This window comes from Hemitrygon akajei, chromosome 4 (assembly GCF_048418815.1).
Source record: "Hemitrygon akajei chromosome 4, sHemAka1.3, whole genome shotgun sequence".
In the NCBI taxonomy this organism is placed as follows: Eukaryota; Metazoa; Chordata; class Chondrichthyes; order Myliobatiformes; family Dasyatidae; genus Hemitrygon; species Hemitrygon akajei.
In genome coordinates this window covers 74,807,719-74,830,006 of record NC_133127.1, presented here as the reverse complement: position 1 = coordinate 74,830,006, position 22,288 = coordinate 74,807,719, and the positions used below count along the sequence as shown (strand labels likewise).

The 22,288-nt window shown below is 39.7% G+C and overlaps 1 protein-coding gene across 4 annotated transcripts in view; it reads left to right on the top strand.

The window, feature by feature from the left end:
- The window catches only part of exosc9 (exosome component 9), a 29,282-nt gene extending 10,110 nt beyond the window's left edge, over positions 1 to 19,172 (top strand). For all 4 annotated transcript variants that reach the window (XM_073042858.1, XM_073042860.1, XM_073042859.1 and 1 more), the window contains 9 exons: positions 5,521 to 5,623; positions 7,167 to 7,304; positions 10,321 to 10,403; positions 10,890 to 11,022; positions 12,067 to 12,155; positions 12,288 to 12,434; positions 13,278 to 13,429; positions 13,524 to 13,602; positions 18,643 to 19,172. In XM_073042858.1, coding sequence (XP_072898959.1) covers positions 5,521 to 5,623; positions 7,167 to 7,304; positions 10,321 to 10,403; positions 10,890 to 11,022; positions 12,067 to 12,155; positions 12,288 to 12,434; positions 13,278 to 13,429; positions 13,524 to 13,602; positions 18,643 to 18,733 — 1,015 coding nt within the window. In that variant the 3' untranslated portion in view covers positions 18,734 to 19,172. The remainder of the gene's footprint in view (positions 1 to 5,520; positions 5,624 to 7,166; positions 7,305 to 10,320; positions 10,404 to 10,889; positions 11,023 to 12,066; positions 12,156 to 12,287; positions 12,435 to 13,277; positions 13,430 to 13,523; positions 13,603 to 18,642) is intronic.
- The last annotated feature ends 3,116 nt before the right edge of the window (positions 19,173 to 22,288 follow it).

Below are 22,288 nucleotides of genomic sequence, written 5' to 3'. Positions count from 1 at the left end.
GTTTGTGATGTAGAGGCATTGTTTCAAAGATACATTTAATGTCAGAGAAATGTGTACAATATACATCCTGAAGTACTTTTTTTTCACAACCATCCATGAAAACAGAGGAGTGCCCCCAAAGAATGAATGACAATTATATGTTAGAACCCCAAAGCTCCCCCCCACCTCCCCTCCCTCCCTTGCATAAGCAGTAGCAAAGCAACATTCCCCCCCCCCCCCACCAGCAAAGGAAAAGCATTGGCACCCGCCACCGAGCACTCAAATGTGTAGCAAAGCAACAGCAAAGACACAGACTTGCAGTACCCCAAAGACTACTCCTTCACCCGGCATTCGACATGCCACAGGCTCCCTCTCCCTCTCCCTAATAAGGGAGAAAGGTGTGTCCATTTCACAGCGGGAGGGGAGACATAACAAACAACTTGCTGGTTTACGATGTTATAAGTCTGTTGCATTGCTTTTTCTGAGCTCTGTGCCCAAAGATCTCAGGTCTCTGGGAACACAGCCAGAGATCTTCCAACTCTCACTCCTGCTGGGACACTGACCTTGGATCTGCCCATCTCCAGAGCCACGAGATCTCGGCCCTCCAAAGGCGAGCTGAGCTCTTAGGCCGCATCCTTGGTGTGTCGAATAACGGCCAGTCATGAAATCTGGAGAACGGGTCCCTTTCCTGCAAAGAACCAAAGTCAATGTGTAACTCCAGGTCAGGGTATTCAAAAGAACCCTGAAAGGGAAGAATAGAGATATTAAAGATGGAAATAGAGCTTTTTCCAAAGATGCAAGCAAAGGAGTCTCCATTTAGCGCCATCTTAACTAAGCTTTATTTCCACCTTTAATATCTCTATATTTGAGCTGTACGATTCTTGAAAGAAAATGGCTCCATTGCAATAACAGGTCCATTATTAAGTGTTCCCAATTTTTCATATAGACTTGAAATGTACAGTGAAGAAAGACAAAAAAAGTATTATATGTACTATATAATACTTACACAGATTAAACAACAGTCACTCCTTCCTCAGCTTGGTTCACAAGCGACCTACCACAGTTAGAATCTATCTCCAACCACACCATGGCAGGATACACTGAGGCCCATTTTGTATCATTTGTCTCTCAGTTCTCTTCACACCGCGCCCCCCCCCCCCCCCCCAGTTGTCCATGGTATGTCCATTCAGCTCACTGCCCGCGTGCAGTTTCCTGGAACTGCCAAACCACAAATAAATGGACAGTCAAACAATGGAGAGCTCAGCAGGCAACAAACAAATGAACATTCAACAAATAAATATTTCTTTATTAACTGCTATTCTCTGTATGTTTGTGTATGTTCTTTTAAGGTTGTAAAATTACTGCAGTGCTGCCCAAGGCCAGTGACAGAGCAGTGTTACTCTTTTGGTAGATATGGAAATTTTGAGCTTCTATATAGAAACAGAAAAGGCACTTGATGAATAAAACCAGTTTTGCTAAACTGATCCTAATCCATCCATTAAATTTTATAATCTCTAAAAAGTGACCATTGATACCAAAGTTCACGAGTAAGTGACAATTTCTGGTACTTTGCTTGTAGTCTGCAGAGTATTATAGAAAGTCTGAATCATTTTACTCTGATATCTAAATAGCTCATTGGTAATGTGCAGCAAGTCTGTTTAAAGGGGAATTAGTCCCAAAATAATTGTTGTGGAGAATATAGGTTTCAGGTTAAAATCAAAAGCTGGATTGCATTGTCAAAATGTCTAATTCTGTTCATTGCAGGGATTCCCAACCTTTTTTTATGCCATGGACCAATACTGTTAAGCAAGGGGTCTGGGAGCCTCTGGTTTTTTGTTTCTAAAATTTACTCTGTATAAATATAGCTCTTTGGTCTGTAGGCTGTTCATGTAAATACAGTGCCTCTAATAAGTATTCGCCTCCCTTGGAATTTTTCATGTTTTTTTTGTTTTACAGCTTTGAATCATAGTGGATTTAATTTGACTTTGACACTGATCAACAGAAAAATACTCTTTGTGTCAAATTGATAACAGAACTCTGCAAAGTGATCTAAATTAATAACAAAATACACAAAATAATTAATCGCATAAATATTCAACCCCTTTAATGTGCTCACCAAATCACTGGTGCAGCCAATTGGATTTAGAAGTCACATAATTAGTTAAATGTAGATAATCTGTGTGCAGACCATGCGTTTTAATTGATTGTAGTAAGAATACACCTGTATCTGGAAGGTCCAATTGCTGGTGAGTCAGTATCCTGGCAAAAACTACACCATGAAGACAAAAGAACACTTAAAGCAACTCCGCAAAAAGGTTATTGAAAAGCACAAGTCAGGAAATGGATACAGGAAAATTTCTAAGTCACTGAATATCCCTTGAAATACAGTTAATTCAATGATCAAGAAATGGAAAGAATATGGCACAGCTGTAAATCTGCCTAGAGCAGGCTGTCCTCAAATACTGAGTGACCGTGCAAAAAGGGGACTAGTGAGGGAGGCCACCAAAAGACCTATGACAACTCTAGGAGGAGTTACAAGCTTCAGTGACTGAGATGGTAGAAACTGCGCCTCCAATAACTGTTGCCCAGGTGCTTCAGCAGTCACAGCTTTTGGGAGAGTGGCAAAGAGAAAGCTACTGTTGAAAATGCTCATATGAAATCTCAGCTGGAGTTTGCCAGAAGGTATGTGGGAGATTCGGATGTCAGCAGGAAGAAGGGTGGGTGTGGGTGTGTGTGTGTGTGACTCAATCAGTCAGTCATCCGTCGGTCGCCTGGGTGAGGGTTGTATTGACTGGCGGTTGCCCAAGCTGCAGGCCTTCTCCTCTCCACGCCACCGATGTTGTCCAAGGGAAGGGCACTAGGACCCATGCAGCTTGGCACCGGTGACGTCGCAGAGCAATGTGTTGTTAAGTGCCTTGCTCAAGGACACAAACAAGCTGCCTCAGCTGAGGCTCGAACCAGTGACCTTCAGGTTACTAGTCTGATGCCTTGCCCACTAGGCCATGCGCCAACACAAGAAGGTTCTATGGTCTAATGAAACCAAAATTGAGCTTTTTTTGTCATCAGACTAAGCACTATGTTTGGCATAAGAAGGTTCTGTGGTCTAATGAAACCAAAATTGAGCTTTTTTTGTCATCAGACTAAGCGCTATGTTTGGAATAAGAAGGTTCTATGGTATAATGAAACCAAAATTGAGCTTTTTTTGTCATCAAACTAAGCGCTATATTTGGCATAAGCCAAACTCCGCACATCAAAAACACACCATCCCTACCATGAAGCAGGGTGGTGACTACATCATGGTGTTGGGATGCTTCACTGTAGCAGGCCCTGGAAGGCTTGTGACAGTAGAGGGTAAAATGAATGCAGTAAAATACAGGGAAAGCTTGGAGGAAAACCTGATGAGCAAGAGAGCTGCGACTTGGGAGAAGATTTGTTTTCCAGCAACACAATGACCCCAAGCATAAAGCCAAAGCTACACAGGAATGGCTTAAAAGCAACAAAGTTAATGTCCTGGAATGGCCAAGTCAGAGTCCAGACGTCAATCCAATTGAGAATTTGTGGCTGCACTTGAAATGGGCTGTTCACTAATGATCCCCATGCAATCTAACAGAGCTTGAGCAGTTTTGTAAAGCAGAATGGGGAAAAATTGCAATGTCCAGATGTGCAAAGCTGATACAGACCTATCCACACAGACTCAAGGTGCATCTACTAAATACTGACTTAAAGAGGGCGAGTAATTACATAAGCAAATATTTTGTGTTTAATTATAATAAATTTAGACCAATTTGTAGAAATTTGTTTTCACTTTGACAGGAAAGTGCTTTCTGTTGATCAGTGTCAAAAAGCCAAATTAAATCCACAGTGATTCAATGTTGTAAAACAGTAAAACTAGAAAACTTGCAAGCTGGGTGGGGGGGTGAATACTTTTTATAGGCACTGTACGCATACCTGTAAAATTGCTGTTTTCAACATAATTTTCTTTAAAGCTTAAATTGGATCTTGATGTTTATATAACAGATTGAATTAGCAGCCTGGTTTATACAATATCAAGTGAAAGATAAATTTAGAAGAAACAAAAATTATATTGTGTTCAAGATTATATGCTAATTCATCATTGCCATTTTGCTCTAGCACTGATGACAAATTTCACTTCCCCAACATTTCTGCAGTTGTAAATGCTCATGTTTTACAGTACTGAACTTTTGAAACCATCATGACTCTGAAACAGGTGGCAGGTAGAGAATTCCATGCATATTGTCGAAGTCCCAGAATTATTGTTAGTGGGGCTATGCTACTCTACCTTTTTCATTGGTCATATGTCAGTGATAGCCAGCCAGTGGTGTAGTGGCATCCACACCAGTTTTCAAAGCGATTAGTCCTGGGTTCAAATCGGGCCAGCTCTTTGTATGCTTTCCATCTGTGCTAGGTTGAGTGTCGAACTGGCAACTTGGCCTCATTAAAAACAGACAAATGCTTAAGAAACAGCAGAGTTGCCATCCAATGTGCCACGGGTGCAGAAAGGAACAACAACAATGATGCTGACTCTGGATTGGATTGGATTGAAATGAAGTGGATTCACAAAATTTAAGAGCAATCTCAGTATAAAGTGCATTGAATATTTTTTGTAATATTGCATTAATTTTATAAGAACTCAAAAGTTCAAAGTAAATTTATTATTGAAGTACATATGTCACCATATACTACTTTGAGATACATTGTCTTGTGGGCATTCACAGTAAATACAAAGAAGGACTAATTAATTAATGGAAAAACTAAGAATGAAAAATTAAGAATTAATGAAAAACTACATACAAAGACAACCAATGTGCAAAAGATAACATTGTGGAAATACAAAAAGAGAAACAAAATAATAATAATAGATAGATAAATAAATTATTAAAAATAATATGAACATGAGTTGTAGAATCCTTGAAAGTGAGTCCATAGATTGTGGCATCAGTTCAGTGTTGGAACGATTAATGTTACCCAGTCTGGTTCAGGAGCCTAATAGATGAGGGGTAATAACAGTTCCTGAACATGGTGGTGTGGGGCCCAGGGCTCCTGTAACACCGTCCTGATGCCAGCAGCGAGAACAGAGTATGATCTGGATTAGGGTCCTTAATGGTGGATGCTGCTTTCCTGCACAGTGTTCCTTATAGATGTTCTCAGTGGTGGGGAGGGCCTTACCTGTGATGTGCATTTAAAAATAACTAAAAATTGTGTCCCCTTTTTTCCCCTGTTTTGCTGCTCTGTATAATCACATTTAGGTATTCTGGCACATTGATGGCTTCATAGCTGCTCAGTACCAGTACTCTTTTGAACGGATATTTAACAGCAACAAATGTATCAGTGTGATTCTCATTTTAGAGATTGTTGGACAATTATGGAATTGGAATTGGAATTGGTGCTATAAATTCAGCAAGTTGTTTCTCTTTAGAGCAGGGATAATTTTGTACATTGCTATACCTCTCTGCTCTTGTTCTGTATAAAATGATTGGTCTATCATTTTAAATGATATTATGTAATGTTTTTGATTTTCAGACAATCAGAGTTGCTAGTTAAACTGAACCGGCTGCTGGAAAGGTGTCTGAGGAATTCCAAGTGTATAGACACAGAATCCCTTTGTGTTGTAGCAGGTGCAAAGGTGAGATGAGAAAGGAGCTCGATGATTGGAATTTGAGGATTTGTATCTTAAATCCCTCCTTACTAATCTTGCATTGATCTAGACAGCAGTTCATTAGGTAGGGAAAGACGTTTGTGACTTGAGGTCAAGTACAGCCAAATAGACTTATAACTTAATTATTAGATTTTTTTGTACAAAGAAATTACAGTTTTGGTGACATGGCTTAAGAAAAAAATAGCAGCTTGCATACAAAACAGCAACACAGCAAAAAGGAAACCCAGAAACAGCCTTTAGATGAAGTTTTGCATATGAGAAATGAGCCAAAAAAATTCTAGTGTGTGTATACTGAACTTGTTACTACAGTGTTATAAAACATGATGACTGACGTCTGCTTGAACAAGATGATTTTACATATAGATTGTTATATCTAATATTTTGTTTGTAATATTTATTCAGCTGATTAGAACTAATATAGTGTTCTTTGTATGCAAAATAGATTTAGTACGCTGTTAGTTTAACAGACATGGAGCAAATAGACTGTGTATGTTAAGGTTTAACATGAGTGGAAAGTGGGGTTCATGCTATTAATATTGCATTGATGCAGAGAATAAATTGAATTTAGATTGGGCAGTTTTGAATATTTTAACTTGTTGATTATGATAGCAACAGTTTTACAAGGTACATTTTGAAGACGCATTATTTCATTTAAATTCTTCCCTCCCCCCCCCCCCCCCCCCCCAAACTCCATAATCTATATGGAACAATACACCCAAAGTACTAAGGCAAGGGATGGAAACATAAAATTCTGTTGTAAGCTGCTCCTTGCCAAGGTTTGTGAGGAAGTGAGTTTATCCTGTGAAATTACCTTCTTATTGTTTTTAATTTTAAGTGTGTCTGGAATAGCTGCAAACTCTTGTTTCTGAGGCGTTTCAAAGCTATTTAGTGGCAGAGTCCAGGTCCAAAGGGCACAGTCTCAGAATAGAAGTATGTTCTTTAAAATAGAGATGGAAAATTTCTTTAGCATGAGGATGGTGAATCTGTTGAATTCCTTGCTACGGATGACTTGAAGGCCAAGTCATTAGGTATATTTAAAGGGAGGTTTGCTGTGCTCTTGATTAGCAAGGGCATTTAAAGGTGATGAGGAGAAGGCAGGAGAATGGTGCTGTGTAGAAAAATAAATTGGCCACAATCAAATGGTGGAACAGACTCAATGGGCTGAGTGGCCTAATTCTCCTATATCTGTTGGTCTTTCCTACTATCGTAGTGCCATTGCCTAAGTGCTAAATACCATTTTTTTCTATGTTATGACAATTGGAGCAAAAGGAAAACCAATAAATTATGTTATAAGTGACCCAATAAATACATTTTTCTTGATTCCACCCTTTCTGACCCTTCTTGTATAATGTTTCTACCCAGAATAGCGAAACTATGCGTATATTATCACTAAGCTTTCAAGACTGATGAAGTTTGCACTTGAGGATTATTTCTTCAGATTCTTTGCGTCTTGTTTAATGCTTGTAAGCAAGATAACTAATTTTAATTTCATTCTTTGATATTGTTTCAGGTGTGGCAGATTCGTGTAGATTTGCACTTGTTAAATCACGATGGCAACATTATGGATGCTGCAAGCATTGCAGCCATTGTGGCATTGTCTCATTTTAAAAGACCTGATGTATCAATCCAAGGGGAAGAAGTCACTGTAGTGAGTATTCAGGAAAACTCTCGTTACATTATGTTCCCCAAGGAATTGTTTATACGTGCAGCATCACTGTTGCTATGCTGTCTCATCTGCTGAAACTTGGTAACTTCATCCAAAAGCACATTCTGTTTCCATTGTTCTACAAACCTCAATGAGCTCACCATCCACAGCGTTAAAAAGATAACCTATTCCCAGTATTACAATTTTGCCATCTATCCTTACACTGCTGAAATGTTCATTCACATCTTTGACAATTCCAAAATGCTTGTGCCCACCTAGATCTCTTTCCCCCCATGAATTTGAGGTCAGCCAAAGCTTAACTTTGATTCATACCCTGTGTTTGCTGATTTAGCAAATAGAGTGGACCAGTGGTTAATTGGGACCAGTACATTTTGGCCCAATTAAGAAGCTGTCCCAATTAGCCAAAGTTTCGTGGAAATAGTTAAAAAGGTATAAAAACACAAACGGAGTAACAAATTATGTATTTAAATGAAATACATAACAAATTAGAACACTAGCAATACTACTAAGGTACTCTAAAACTGTTATTAGTTCCTAATAGTTATCAATGGAGGAATTCATTCAGTAAACAATGTGCTTTTTGGATTGTAAGTGAACAAAATCAGTGCAGACACCCAGTGCAGATAATGGACTGCTCACGTACAATATGTTTGATGTTTGCATTCTCCAAATCTTCGCTTCCATTGTAACATTCAATATAATTGTTGATACCTTCAAGTTCTTTGTAGTTCCTAACTTGTTTAAGTTGTGAAATCATTTCATTTTCACTCCTAGCGATCTCTGCCATTTCCAAGCCTGATTGTTTGAAACGGCAGTGAGCAAAACAGTTCTGAATTGTCTTTGTTTATTTCTTCCCATATATCAGTGACAAATATCATTGCTTTCTGAACATAAGTATACGCAATTGATGCTATTTAAAAGCTGTTCGCTCAGCACGGTGTCGTGTCTACAACCATGCAAGTGCACGTGACTGATTCTAGTTGGAAACTGCCTTCTGCTCCAGTTAACCAGAATACTGTCCCAAATAAAAGAAGGAAATCCTGGCAATTTTCTCGATTTGTTTTTGTTCTTTAAGAGCTGTCCCAAATAAGCAGCTGCCCGATTTAACTGATGACCCAATTAACTGGAATTGACTGTATTAGCAGCTGGTTGGATTCAGTGTATTGTTGTAACAGTTGTCAGACATTAAAGGGCATTGATAATGGATACAGTATGCTGAAATACGGTAGCTAACAGTCTAATTTCAGTGCTTTTGTTGAATCAAAGGTTCACCGCAAGGAAATTTGGGGGAGCTCCATCACTAGGAGAACATTTGTTTGCATTAGAACCAGGTTTGAGATGTGTCACTGACATTACCACCTTCTCCCTGTAAGATAGTGGTCATCAACCTGTCGATCTCTGAGACTTTCCCAGCAGATCACGAAAAAAAAATTAAAAATAAATACACAAATACTGTTGAGAGATTGTTTCCGGGTTGTGGGGTTTTAGTTCTGTTCTTTCTGCCCAGTGCGCATGCGTGTAGATACCCCGCACTACAGAGTGTACTTCAGTGGTCCCCAACCACCGGGCCGCTGTTGAACTTGAACACACGCGAGGTCATCAGTCACCTAAACGACATGATACCCTCGCGCCAGGGATCACTGGTTGGCCTCGGGTAACCGGCCGGCGGGAAGTGCTGTTGCTACTGGCCTGGAGCGCGGACAGATGAGCGCTGCCTGTAAACCTGTTTAGTACACCAAATGTTCGTGGGGAACCCACTGCTAAAATACTCGCAGATGACCTAATTCAGGGTCAGGGTTTCGTAAGTAACAGAGCAGCTACGCTGCTGCAATCTACTGAAACAAACTTTTGTCGGCCGATAGATCCTACAAGGGGGGCGGGCGGGCGGGCGCCCTGCTGCACTCCTTGCTCGTTCGGTCGCTCTCTCCGGACTGTGACTGCCGCGGCCCTGGGACGGGAACCTCCGGCCCTGACCTTGCCCTCTCACCCCAACCGCACCTGGCCAAGGCGTCTGGCGGCGGGAGGCTGGAGTTCGGGCCCGGAGGCTGTCTAATGAGGCAATGAAGCCCTCAAAACTGCTTCGGTATCCTGAGTCCAAGCACCCCATGCTGAAAGACAAACCCATTGAGTTTTTTCAGTAGAAAAAACGTGAGCAGCGCTGGACAGCAGCTAAGTGCCGAGAGCCGTAAAACTAAATTGCAGAATAGACTGGACATAAGGAACCAGCTTCGAGTATTGCTGTATTCCGATTGTGTTTAACACCCCCGGGTCGGCTGGTTCGCAAGAATATTGTCAATATTAATCTGGTCCATGGTGCAAAAAAAAATGGGTACCCCTGGTGTTTATACATTATTTCTACTTTTGGTTTGCGGGGTTTTACTTAAGGTCTTTTCTGCCCTGGTGCGCATGTGTGTAACTAATCGATCTGGGATCGATCTTGCCTTTCACTAAGGCCGAGGTAGGGGATCTTGGGCTTAAAAAGGTTAGTGACCACTACTGTAAGGGAAGGCACCAATGGAGCACTACAACTCTGAGCTCTATAATCTGAATATAATAGCCTAAGGGAAATCTACAGTGCTTCTTCAAAGTAGTTATCTATTCAATCGATATGAAATTATTGCAAGGAGTGAATTTTGAAGTAGATTTATTGGTGCCCATTCTGATGTCAGCTGGCACTAATGGGAACAATTAATTTAAAATCTTTTGATAAATATAAGAAGTCACAAGATCACAGTGTAATTTCATACTGTACAATATGAAAAACCTATGATTGGACAAGGGAGTCGCGTAGGGAGCGATCCCTGTGGAAAGCAGAAAGGGGGGGAGGGAAAGATGTGCTTATTAGTGGGATCCCGTTGGATTTTACTTTGTTTTGATCTTTTAATTTGAGGCTGTAGAATTGGCTCATTTTTTTTGCTTGGTTGGTTTAAGGTTTTTTTTTGAATATTAGTTACAATCAAAGAATGTGTATCTAATAACGTTTGTTTCTGCTTTGTAGTATTCTCCAGAGGAGCGTGATCTAATCCCGCTGAGCATCCATCATATGCCCATTGCAGTTAGCTTTGCATTCTTTCAGCAGGGGTGAGTTTAAAAATCAGATATTTTCTTTGTTGGTCTTCATTATTTCCTGGATAGTATAAAGTCCTGAATTTAGAATTTGGAAATGTGCTGTTAAATCAAATGTTGATGTTACAATAGCAGCTATTATTCAAATTGATGCAACTTGATTCTTGCTGGTGTGTCAATTCTGAATAGTATTTCTATCTATTTGGCAGGCGACTCATTTCTGGTTTTTAAACTTTTGAAAGAAGGATTTGAGAGGTCCTGTGGATTTGAATACAATCATAAATAGTACATCTTGCTAAAAATAGATAAAAAAAATTTGGACGGAGTACAAAGAAAATTTGTAGAGAGGACAAAGTCTGTTTAAAAATTGAAGCACAGACTGTATAAACATTACAGTATAAACTTCTATGTTGTTGAAAGTAGATAAAACAAAATAATAAGGGATCAAAGTGAACATATAAAACCAAGCCTGTTTCCTTTTAACTCATTTTTATGTCACAGAAGCTACCTTTTAGTAGATCCAATTGAACATGAAGAACGGGTCATGGATGGACTCTTGGTGATTGCCATGAACAAACACCGTGAGCTGTGTACCATTCAGTCCAGTGGTGGAATTATGCTTCTAAAAGATCAGGTCAGTAATCTACACTTCTGTTTTAAAGGAGTCTACAAATAGTGCTAACAGGCTAAAGCAGTTTTCACTTGCTGCAGGTCCATTTACACTGTGGCACATATCGACAACATCACTGAACTATCTTTTTTCACTTTCATAACATTACCTACCTCCCTTTCATCAGTACGTGCTAAAAATGTCATTGATTTCTTTGTTGTTATTAGATGTCTACTCCAATGCATTCCTGACTAGCCTCTCATTTTTCACCTTTCATAAACTTGAGTCCATCTGAAGCTCTGCTTCCTTTACCCAACTTCCACTCCCTGCGCTGTATGGCATGCATTGATATCAATTTGTGCAGTGACTCTGCTTCCAAATTCCTCTTTCCAGCTTTCTGTAAATTTAGGTCTTTTGTGCTCAAACCTCTAATTCTGGAATTCTGTGAGTCTTCCAAATTTATCTTAATAACAATCATGAGAAACACCTTGAAACAGTTTATTACTTCAGTTTTCTCTAGTCCTCCTAAAGGGTCTCGGCCCGAAACATCAACTGTACCCTTTTTCATGATGCTGCCTAGCCTGCTGAGATCCTCCAGCATTTTGTGTGTGTTACACTAATATTTCAGTAGTGCTGTTTTGTTGTAAGATATGCTTAGCTACCTTTCTGCCTTTTATTTGCATAAATAATTATTTCTAACAATAAAGAAATGTTATGGTGACTATGAAGATTTCCAGTGTAATATAATTTAGAATAATAGTGAATGTCTATAAATTGATTCTTCATTTCACTGGATGAAAAGAGGAAGTAGCTAAGCTTCTTCACTTCATCGCCATCTAATGTCCCTGTCTGAACATGGAAACATTTGAAGACTTGTTAAAAGAAATTTAGCTTGTTTGTTCCATCATTTGCATACACTGGTGCTGTTTATCCTTTAGCGTGTCATATAATGAATGTCCAATGGATTGAGATAGAAAGAGGGCTGCTGGTTTCCTGTGAATTATGCTCCATTGTAATCAATATTTCCATGAGACAAGGAAGGACAATAATCCAATCTCCTTTTTTCAGGTTCTTCGTTGTACTAAAATAGCTGGAGTGAAGGTGGCAGAGATCACAGAACTAATCCAGAAAGCTATTGAAAATGATAAAAATGTCAGGCAAGTTCGCGGCTTTTTTTTGTTCATTGTCTTTTTTTATATAGCTAAATTTGTGTTGAAGTAAATGATGAATTAATAACATTGTAAACCAATAACTTTATGCATGTTTACTAAATTAGTTCTTTTTTACAGAAAGCAGGGTGGGAAGTTTGGATTTGCAGAATCTGTACCAAACAAGAGAATTACTACTTTTAAATTTGAAGAAGTTGCTGTACATACAGAAGGTGTAGAAGAACAAGCTGAAGAAATTGTGTCAAAGGCTGAAACATCACCACCAGTGTATCTTTTATTTTTTGCTTGGGTTACTAAATTAAAACTTATAATTTACTAAAGCTTTAATTTCCTGTTTCAAAACTAAACCATATTTGTATAGAGTTGAACTTTTGCTACTGTCCAATCATCCAACTTAATGTCTTAAAAGTATTATTTACAGATTATAATTGATGGTAATTAGAACATGCTTTGTACTGGAGCAACAAAAATGAATATTGCATAGTTCACTGTGGAGTGTTGGGAACAAAAGAATGAAATTATAGCAATTTCATAACTTTAGTATCCAATTTGCACAGCCATTTAAGTACTTAAGAATTATTAAACTATTGTTGAAAGATTGTTTGTGCATAGTGAAATTCCACACTTAGCTATATGATGATGGAATTTTTTGTTTAAATATTATCTGGTGGATACTTATTGACCAGGATTCTACTCTAAATAGTGTAGTGAGATCTCTTGCATTTGCTCACGAATGTAGATGAAGCATCGGTTTTACATTTCATCCAAACGCCAGTGGTTTTGGTGGACAGTTTCCTGATAACTGTTTAACTGCACGTGGAAGTATAGAGTTGTACAGCATAGAATCTAGTGCTTCAACCCTTCATCCATGCTGACCCTTTTGCCAATCTACACTCATCTCATTTACTAATTTTAGATCTATATCCTTGCCTATTCAAGTGCCTGTCTATAGTCTTGTATTCAGATGTAAGTTACTGTTTTAGACAAATAGGACATTGCCGACAGTTTTGCCTTCATGACATCTACAGTATTATTTCCTGACCAATATTTTTTGCCAGAGTCTGGCACCTTTTTTTCCCCATTTGTGTTTGTTTTCTTAACTGAAATCAGCATTCCAAAACCAATAGTGCGTGCTCCTGGGACAGGTCAAATTGGGGAGGGAATTCAAAATGAATGGATGATCAATGATCTGGATGAAGAGGATGAAGAAGATGAAGAAGATATTGTTCCTGAACTAGATACCCAGAGTATGAGTCATGAAGGTGAGCTTACATGTGGTAAATAAGCTGAACGTTGTATGCTGAGAATATGAAACTTGCTGCTGAGTATTTATTGTCTCTTGTACTTTTTGTTTAGCTAAAGTTGTCCAACTGTCAGACAGTGAAGAGGAAGAGATGATAATATTGGAACCAGAAGGACATCAAAAGGAAAGAAAGTGAGTCAAAAGAATGTTGAGAATTGAATTGTAACAAGGGCAAGAACAAAATTTAAAGTAAAATTTTAAATCATAACTTTAAATTTAATTTCCTATTTTCTCAGTCAAAAATTTCAAAATTATTTAGAATGGTGGGAGAGGAATAATTTAAGGCACTAGTTTCATGTTACAGAGCACATAATTCTGTCATGATCATCCTTCCCTAAAAGTCATTCAGCTACAAGATATTAATTAATTTGACATTGCACAATACTAGATCCAGTTAGCTGTTCTGTTCCTCAGTACAATGGCCAAAGAAAAACATATTGTCTACACTTGCACTACAAATCTGGTTTACCTGCCTGTCTAACTCAGCTTGTCCTGACTTCAAAAGACACCAATTTATTACACATGTGACTGGTCAGTTAAGTGTTGTGCACAACTGAGCTAAATGATGGTGAATCAGTTACACTAATAATTATAATACTAATCCTGCTTGAAAAAATGAGGTTTATATTCTGTAAAAAGGTGCTCTTTATACATTTTCAATATATATAAAAAATACTCTTTTGGAAGAGGACAGCGAGGCTTTGAGAAGAAGTGCGGCGGCGGCCATTTTCAAATTGCTTCTCAGATCGGAGTTCTGAGAGGCGGGACTGCGCAGGCGCGTGAAGGAGGCCTGGGAAGGAGGGAAGATATAAAAAGGAGAGAAGGAGTGAGGTAGTTCTCTTTTGGAAGAGGACAGCGAGGCTTTGAGAAGAAGTGCGGCGGCGGCCATTTTCAAATTGCTTCTCAGATCGGAGTTCTGAGAGGCGGGACTGCGCAGGCGTGTGAAGGAGGCCTGGGAAGGAGGGAAGATATAAAAAGAACGCAGCCTTAAGCAGCGGGCAGCTTCGTTTGCGGGCAGCGGAGTGAGCCGGGAGCAGAGTGTAGGGCTTGGGCTCAGAGGGCTTAGGCGGAAGAGGGCACAGTAGGCTTATCTTTTAGTTCTTGTTATTTTCAGTTATTCGGGAAGTATGAGTGTGAGGGCAGCTTGTTGTTCTCGGTGTCGGATGTGGGAGGTCCTGGAGTCTCCGAGCCTCCTGGACGTCCACGTCTGTGCCAGGTGTGTCGAACTGCAGCTTCTGAGGGACCGAGTTAGGGAACTGGAGCTGCAGCTCGATGACCTTCGCCTGGTCAGGGAGAGTGAGGAGGTGATAGAGAGGAGTTACAGGCAGGTGGTCACTCCGGGGCCACGGGAGGCAGATAGGTGGGTCACGGTCAGGAAGGGGAAGGGGCAGGTACTAGAGAGTACCCCAGTGGCTGTACCCCTTGACAATAAGTACTCATGTTTGAGTACTGTTGGGGGGGACAGCCTACTTGGAGGAAGTGACAGTGGCCGGGCCTCCGGCACAGAGGACGGCCCTGTAGCTCAGAAGGGTAGGGATAGAAGAAAGAGGACCATAGTAATAGGGGACTCGATAGTCAGGGGTTCAGACAGGCGGTTCTGTGGAGGTGATCGGGAGTCCCGGATGGTAGTTTGCCTCCCTGGTGCCAGGGTCCGGGACGTTTCTGATCGCGTCCAAGATATCCTGAAGTGGGAGGGTGAGGAGCCAGAGGTCGTGGTACATGTAGGTACCAATGACATAGGTAGGAAAGGGGAAGAGATCCTGAAACGAGAGTATAGGGAGTTAGGAAGGCAGTTAAGAAGAAGGACCGCAAAGGTAGTAATCTTGGGATTACTGCCTGTGCCACGCGACAGTGAGAGTAGGAATGAAATTAGGTGGAGGATGAATGCGTGGTTGAGGGATTGGAGCAGGGGGCAGGGATTCAAGTTTCTGGATCATTGGGACCTCTTCTGGGGCAGGCGTGACCTGTTCAAGAAGGACGGGTTACACTTGAATCCTGGGGGGACCAATATCCTAGCGGGGAGGTTTGCTAGGGCTACAGGGCAGACTTTAAACTAGTAAGATGGGGGGGGCGGAAATCAATTTGAGGAAACTATGGGAGAGGAGGTTAGTTCACCAGTAGAGCAAGTAAGTAGACAGTGTGTGAGGGAGGAAAGGCAGGTGATGGAGAAGGGATGCGCTCAGCCCGAAGTTGTAGGGGAGAAGAAAGAAAAGGATAATAAATTTGAATGCATTGCTAGGGATGAAAAGAGAGGAGGAGGTGGAGAGTATCTTAAATGTATCTATTTTAATGCTAGGAGCATTGTAAGAAAGGTGGATGAGCTTAAAGTGTGGATTGATACCTGGAATTATGATGTTGCAGGAAGTGTGTGATTGGCAACTAAATATTCCTGGATTTAGTTGCTTCAGGTGTGATAGAGTAGGAGGGGCCAGAGGAGGAGGTGTTGCATTGCTTGTCCGAGAAAATCTTATGGCGGTGCTTTGGAAGGATAGATTACAGAGCTCCTCTAGGGAGGCTATTTGGGTGGAATTGAGGAATGGGAAAGGTGTAGTAACACTGATAGGAGTGTATTATAGGCCACCTAATGGGGAGCGTGAGTTGGAAGAGCAAATGTGTAAGGAGATAGCAGATATTTGTAGTAAACACAAGGTGGTGATTGTGGGAGATTTTAATTTTCCACACATAGATTGGGAAGCTCATTCTGTAAAAGGGCTGGATGGTTTAGAGTTTGTGAAATGTGTGTAGGATAGCTTTTTGCAACAATACATAGAAGTACCGACTAGAGATGGGGCAGTGTTGGATCTCCTGTTAGGGAATGCGATAGGTCAGCTGACAGATGTATGTGTTGGGGAGCACTTCGGGTCCAGTGATCACGATAGCATTAGCTTCAATATAATTATGGAGAAGGACAGGACTGGACCTAGAGTTGAGATTTTTGATTGGAGAAAGGCTAACTTTGAGGAGATGCGCAGGGATTTAGAGAGAGTGGATTGGGTCAAGTTGTTTTATGGGAAGGATGTAATAGAGAAATGGAGGTCATTTAAGGGTGAAATTATGAGGGTACAGAATCTTTATGTTCCTGTTCGGTTGAAAGGTAAGGTTAAAGGTTTGAAAGCGCCATGGTTTTCAAGGGATATTAGAAACTTGGTTCGAAAAAAGAGGGATGTCTACAATAGATATAGGCAGCATGGAGTAAAGGAATTGCTCGAGGAATATAAAGAATGTAAAAGGAAACTTAAGAAAGAGATTAGAAAAGCTAAAAGAAGTTACGAGTTTGGTTTGGCAAATAAGGTGGAAGTAAATCCGAAAGGCTTCTACAGTTATATTAAAAGCAAGAGGATAGTGAGGGATAAAATTGGTCCCTTAGAGAATCAGGGTGGTCAGCTATGTGTGGAGCCGAGGGAGATGGGAGAGATTTTGAACGATTTCTTCTCTTCGGTATTCACTAAGGAGAAGGATATTGAATGGTGTAAGGTGTGGAAAACAAGTAAGGAAGTTATGGAACCTATGACAATTAAAGAGGTGGAAGTACTGGCGCTTTTAAGAAATTTAAAAGTGGATAAATCTCCGGGTCCTGACCGGATATTCCCCAGGACCTTGAGGGAAGTTTGTGTAGAGATAGCAGGAGCTCTGACGGAGATCTTTCAGATGTCATTAGAAACGGGGATTGTGCCGGAGGATTGGCGTATTGCTCATGTGATTCCATTGTTTAAAAAGGGTTCTAGAAGTAAGCCTGGCAATTATAGACCTGTCAGTTTGACATCAGTGGTGGGTAAATTAATGGAAAGTATTCTTAGAGATAGTATTTATAATTATCTGGATAGACAGGATCTGATTAGGAGTAGCCAGCATGGATTTGTGCGTGGAAGGTCATGTTTGACAAACCTTATTGAATTTTTTGAAGTAGTTACGAGGGTAAGGCAGTGGATGTAGTCTATATGGACTTCAGCAGGGCCTTTGACAAAGTTCCACATGGAAGGTTAGTTAAGAAGGTTCAGTCGTTAGGTATTAATGCTGGAGTAATAAAATGGATTCAACAGTGGCTAGATGGGAGATGCCAGAGAGTAGTGGTGGATAATTGTTTATCGGGATGGAGGCCGGTGACTAGCAGGGTGCCTCAGGGATCTGTTTTGGGCCCAATGTTGTTTGTAATATACATAAATGATCTGGATGATGGGGTGGTAAATTGGATTAGTAAGTATGCTGATGATACTAAGGTAGGAGGTGTTGAGGATAATGAGGTGGGTTTTCAAAGCTTGCAGGGAGATTTATGCCGGTTAGAAGAATGGGCTGAACGTTGGCAGATGGAGTTTAATGCTGATAAGTGTGAGGTTCTACATTTTGGCAGGAATAATCCAAATAGAACATACAGGGTAAATGGTAGGGCATTGAGGAATGCAGTGGAACAGAGAGATCTAGGAATAACAGTGCATAGTTCCCTGAAGGTGGAGTCTCATGTAGATAGGGTGGTGAAGAAGGCTTTTGGAACGCTGGCCTTTATAAATCAGAGCATTGAGTACAGAAGTTGGGATGTAATGTTAAAATTGTACAAGGCATTGGTAAGGCCAAATTTGGAATATTGTGTACAGTTCTGGTCACCGAATTATAGGAAAGATATCAATAAATTAGAGAGAGTGCAGAGACGATTTACTAGGATGTTACCTGGGTTTCAGCACTTAAGTTACAGAGAAAGGTTGAACAAGTTAGGTCTCTATTCATTGGAGCGTAGAAGGTTGAGGGGGGATTTGATCGAGGTATTTAAAATGTTGAGAGGGATAGATAGAGTTGACGTGAATAGACTGTTTCCATTGAGAGTAGGGGAGATTCAAACGAGAGGACATGATTTGAGAGTTAGGGGGCAAAAGTTTAAGAGAAACACGAGGGGGTATTTCTTTACTCAGAGAGTGATAGCTGTGTGGAATGAGCTTCCTGTAGAAGTAGTAGAGGCCAGTTCAGTTGTGTCATTTAAGGTAAAATTGGATAGGTATATGGACAGGAAAGGAGTGGAGGGTTATGGGCTGAGTGCGGGTAGGTGGGACTAGGTGAGATTAAGAGTTCGGCACGGACTAGGAGGGCCGGAATGGCCTGTTTCCGTGCTGTGATTGTTATATGGTTATATACTTGGGGTCACTACTTAGGAAATTGCTGAATTATTTTTACTTTATCCCTTAGGGTAAAATCTGAAGAAACACAGCAAAATACAAGCAAAATATCTCAAAAAAAGAACAAGAAAACACAGAAAAGAAAAAGATCACTACTGTGATATTAGTTGTAATAAATTGATATGAATTATTACATTAACTTTTTAATGTGTTGCAACTTTACTGTGTTCTCTAAAGAGAAAATTTGTAAAATTATACCATTACAGGTATGCAGAAGTAGATTTGGTGTGCCTATGATTTTATGAAACCAAATACATTTCGAATGGGTAGAATTGCTGAATTGATTTTTCTTAAACCTTGTGGAATGTTTGCCTATTTATTGAAAACTGGCAAATTAATTGAAATGACATAGCAAGCTTTAAGTTCAGATTCATCATACATCACTGTTTTAATAGCATTGCATTTGCTTCTATTTGAAAGTTAAGCCTACAGATTTTATTTCTTGTATACCTTCTGTTCAGATTATGATAGAATTACATTTATTTTCACCTTAAATTTTTATTCCAAACAAGGCATTTGGAATAAAGAATAAAATCTTAATTGTTGTCTGATTGTCTTTTTGTGACAGTTACAAAATTCTCAACAAGAGGATTTTGATTTCTTGCAGTTTAAATTTAGAATGACACAGAGTCTGGTCATTATCCTTTCTAGTATAGTGGGTTAAAATATGTTTGGTATCTTGATTACTACCTTTTTTATGCAGAATTAAGAACAAGATAATATTTTTATTATGCCTTTAGCATTGAAAGGCCAAGGCACAAGAAAATGTAGGAATCAAGTCAAATGAGGATGTACCATATAGACCATTATTAGTGAATATTATTGTGTTCATTGGAAGCATCACTTTAAAAGTAAAAACTGCTGTGAAATTACTTTAGACTTTACTATTCTTGATGAGTTTTAAAATAGAGATTTATTATTTTTGAAATTTTGATACTAAAACCCACATAAGTAATTTTCCTGGCTTTTCCTGCATAATTTTGTAGGACTTTAACTGGAAACAAATGCTCCAGTTTCCCCACTCAATCCAAAGACGTACCAGTTGGTAGGGTAATTGTGCATTGTAAATTTTCCTGTGATTAGGCTAGATGGGTTGCCGCGCAGTGAGGACTATTGGGCCAGAAGGCCCTTTTGAGCGCTGTATCTCCAAATAAGTTGCAAGTGAAATAAATATTTGACATGTGTAATGTAGCTATTTAATCATGCTCAGTCATACAGTGTGAAATCAAACACTTCAACCCAGCAAGTCTTCCCTGACCATGTGCACCCATTTTACTGTCCCTACATTTTGTCAACTCCCCTCCAATTTTACCACTTGTCTACACACAAGGTACAATTTCTGGTGGCCAGTTAATATTCAGACTTGCACAGAATTTCTAGTCAACAATTTGCAGGCCTTCATATACTATCCTCTCATCCTTCGTACTGGCAGTTATTGATAGGCAAGGTTTATGTTTAGAATAGTTGTGCAAAAAAGCACTGGTTTGTTCACATCTGTCTAGAACATAATCAAAAAGAAAATGCTGAAATAAGATTAATAAATTAATTTTGCTTCATGGTTTTATTGTAGAACTTTGATAAACTACATTCTAATTACAGCCATGTTTAGAAACTGTGTCCAACAGTTACTATAATTGCAGATTCAATGGTAGGAGCAGTTGCACTACCACACACTGCATTTGCATGCTAACTGGTGAAGAAGCCATGGAGATGTGCTGGTCTATGGCTTTGAAAGCCATCTGTCATTCTTGGGATCCAGTAACACTGCATTAAAGCAGTTAATCTAACGAGATATTTCTTCATAGCCTACTGTCACTTTATGGATGTACAATCAATCAATGTATGAGACTAACTTATACATTTATATGGTGTTTTATTTATTTATTTATTTTATTTAGCAATGTAGTATGGAGTAGGCCAGCAACCCCAATTATAATGTAATCATGGGACAAATTACAATGAACAATTAACCTACCCAGTAGTGTCTTTGGAGGAAACCACAACACTGAGGAAAAACCCACGTATTCCAAGGGAGGACATACAGAAACTTCTAACAGATAGCATTGCAATTAAACTCCAAACACTGATACCCCAAGCTTGTAATAGCATTGTGCTATCCACCACACTAATGTATCCAATTATTGTGTTCTTTATCTTATTGTGGTTTTTTTTGTATGCTGGATCAGATCTGAAGTAACAATTATTTTGCTCTTTATACTTGTGAAGTGGAAATGACATTAAATAATCTTGAAAATGGACACAACAGAAATCCAAATACACAACTGCTTCTCTGAAAGTGCTGCTGAAGAGAACAATCTGAAACTGGGATGCAAAATCCAAACAACTTGAAAGCTGAGACACCATGTTATTTTCCTGGAAAGTGAACATTGTTTGAATCCTAGATTAGATAAATAGGATAGGATTAGATAATATGAGTATTTGGAAACCCATGACCTAATCTGGATGATGTAATTGATGGCTTTGTTGCTAAGATTACAGATGATATGAAGGTAAGTGGAGAAGACAGTTTTGAGGTGTAGACATCAGAATGGACAAAGAAGGGGTAGATGGAATACAGTATTAAGCATATAGTCATGCACTTCGGTGGAAGAAATGAAAGGGTGGACTATTTTCTAAAAAGGAGAGAAAATTCAAAAGTCTGGGGTGCAAAGGGACTTAGGAGTCCTTGTGAAGGATTCCCTAAAGGATAATTTGTAGGTCGAGTCTGGTGAGGAAGGCAAATGCAATGTTAGCATTTATTTCAAGAGGACTAGAATACAAAAGCAACAATGTAATATTGAGACTTTATAAAGCACTGGTGAGGCCTCACTTGGAGCATTGTGAGCTGTTTTGGGCTCCTTATTTTAGAAAGGATGTGCTGAATCTGGAAAGATAAAGGAGTTTCACAAAAATGATTCCAGGGTTGAATAGCTTGACATAAGAAGTGTTTGATGGTTCTGGGCCTATATTCACTAATATTCAGGAGAATAAGGGGTGACCTATTTGAAACCTATTCAAGGCCTTGATAGAATGGATGTAGAGAGGTTTCCTATGGTCAGAGTCTAAGACCAGAGGACACTGAATAAGAGGGGGTCCTTTTAGAATGGAGATGTGGAGTAATCTCTTTAGCCAGAGTGGTGAATCTGTGGAATTTGCTGCCACAGGCAGCTATGGAGGACAAGTCTTTATATATATTTAAGGCAGAGGATGATAGATTCTTGCTCAGGGCATGAAGAAATACAAGGGGAAGACAGGAGCTGAGAGGAAAGTTAGATCAGCCATAATGCAATGGCAGAGCGTATCAATGGGCCAGATTCTGTTCCTATCTTATGGTTTTATGGACTGTTGGGTGGTCTGTAATATAGCTCCATTAACATGGTAATACCTTTCTTATTCCTCAGTTCCACCATAAGGCCTCACTGAACAAGATCTCCAGTGTGCCCCCACTGAGGGACTGCCGTGACTTGTACTTCCACCTCTCCCCATTTAATTCCTCCTGCACGGTCATGTTTAAAACAATGGAACCTCGGAACACTGAGCTGGCAGTCCTGAATATATAAAGGTCAGAACCTTAGTTGCCTCATACTCAACCTTTTGATTCCTAACTTAGTCTGAAATCTTAACATTTGTTTTCACAACCTCTCCACCATCTGTTC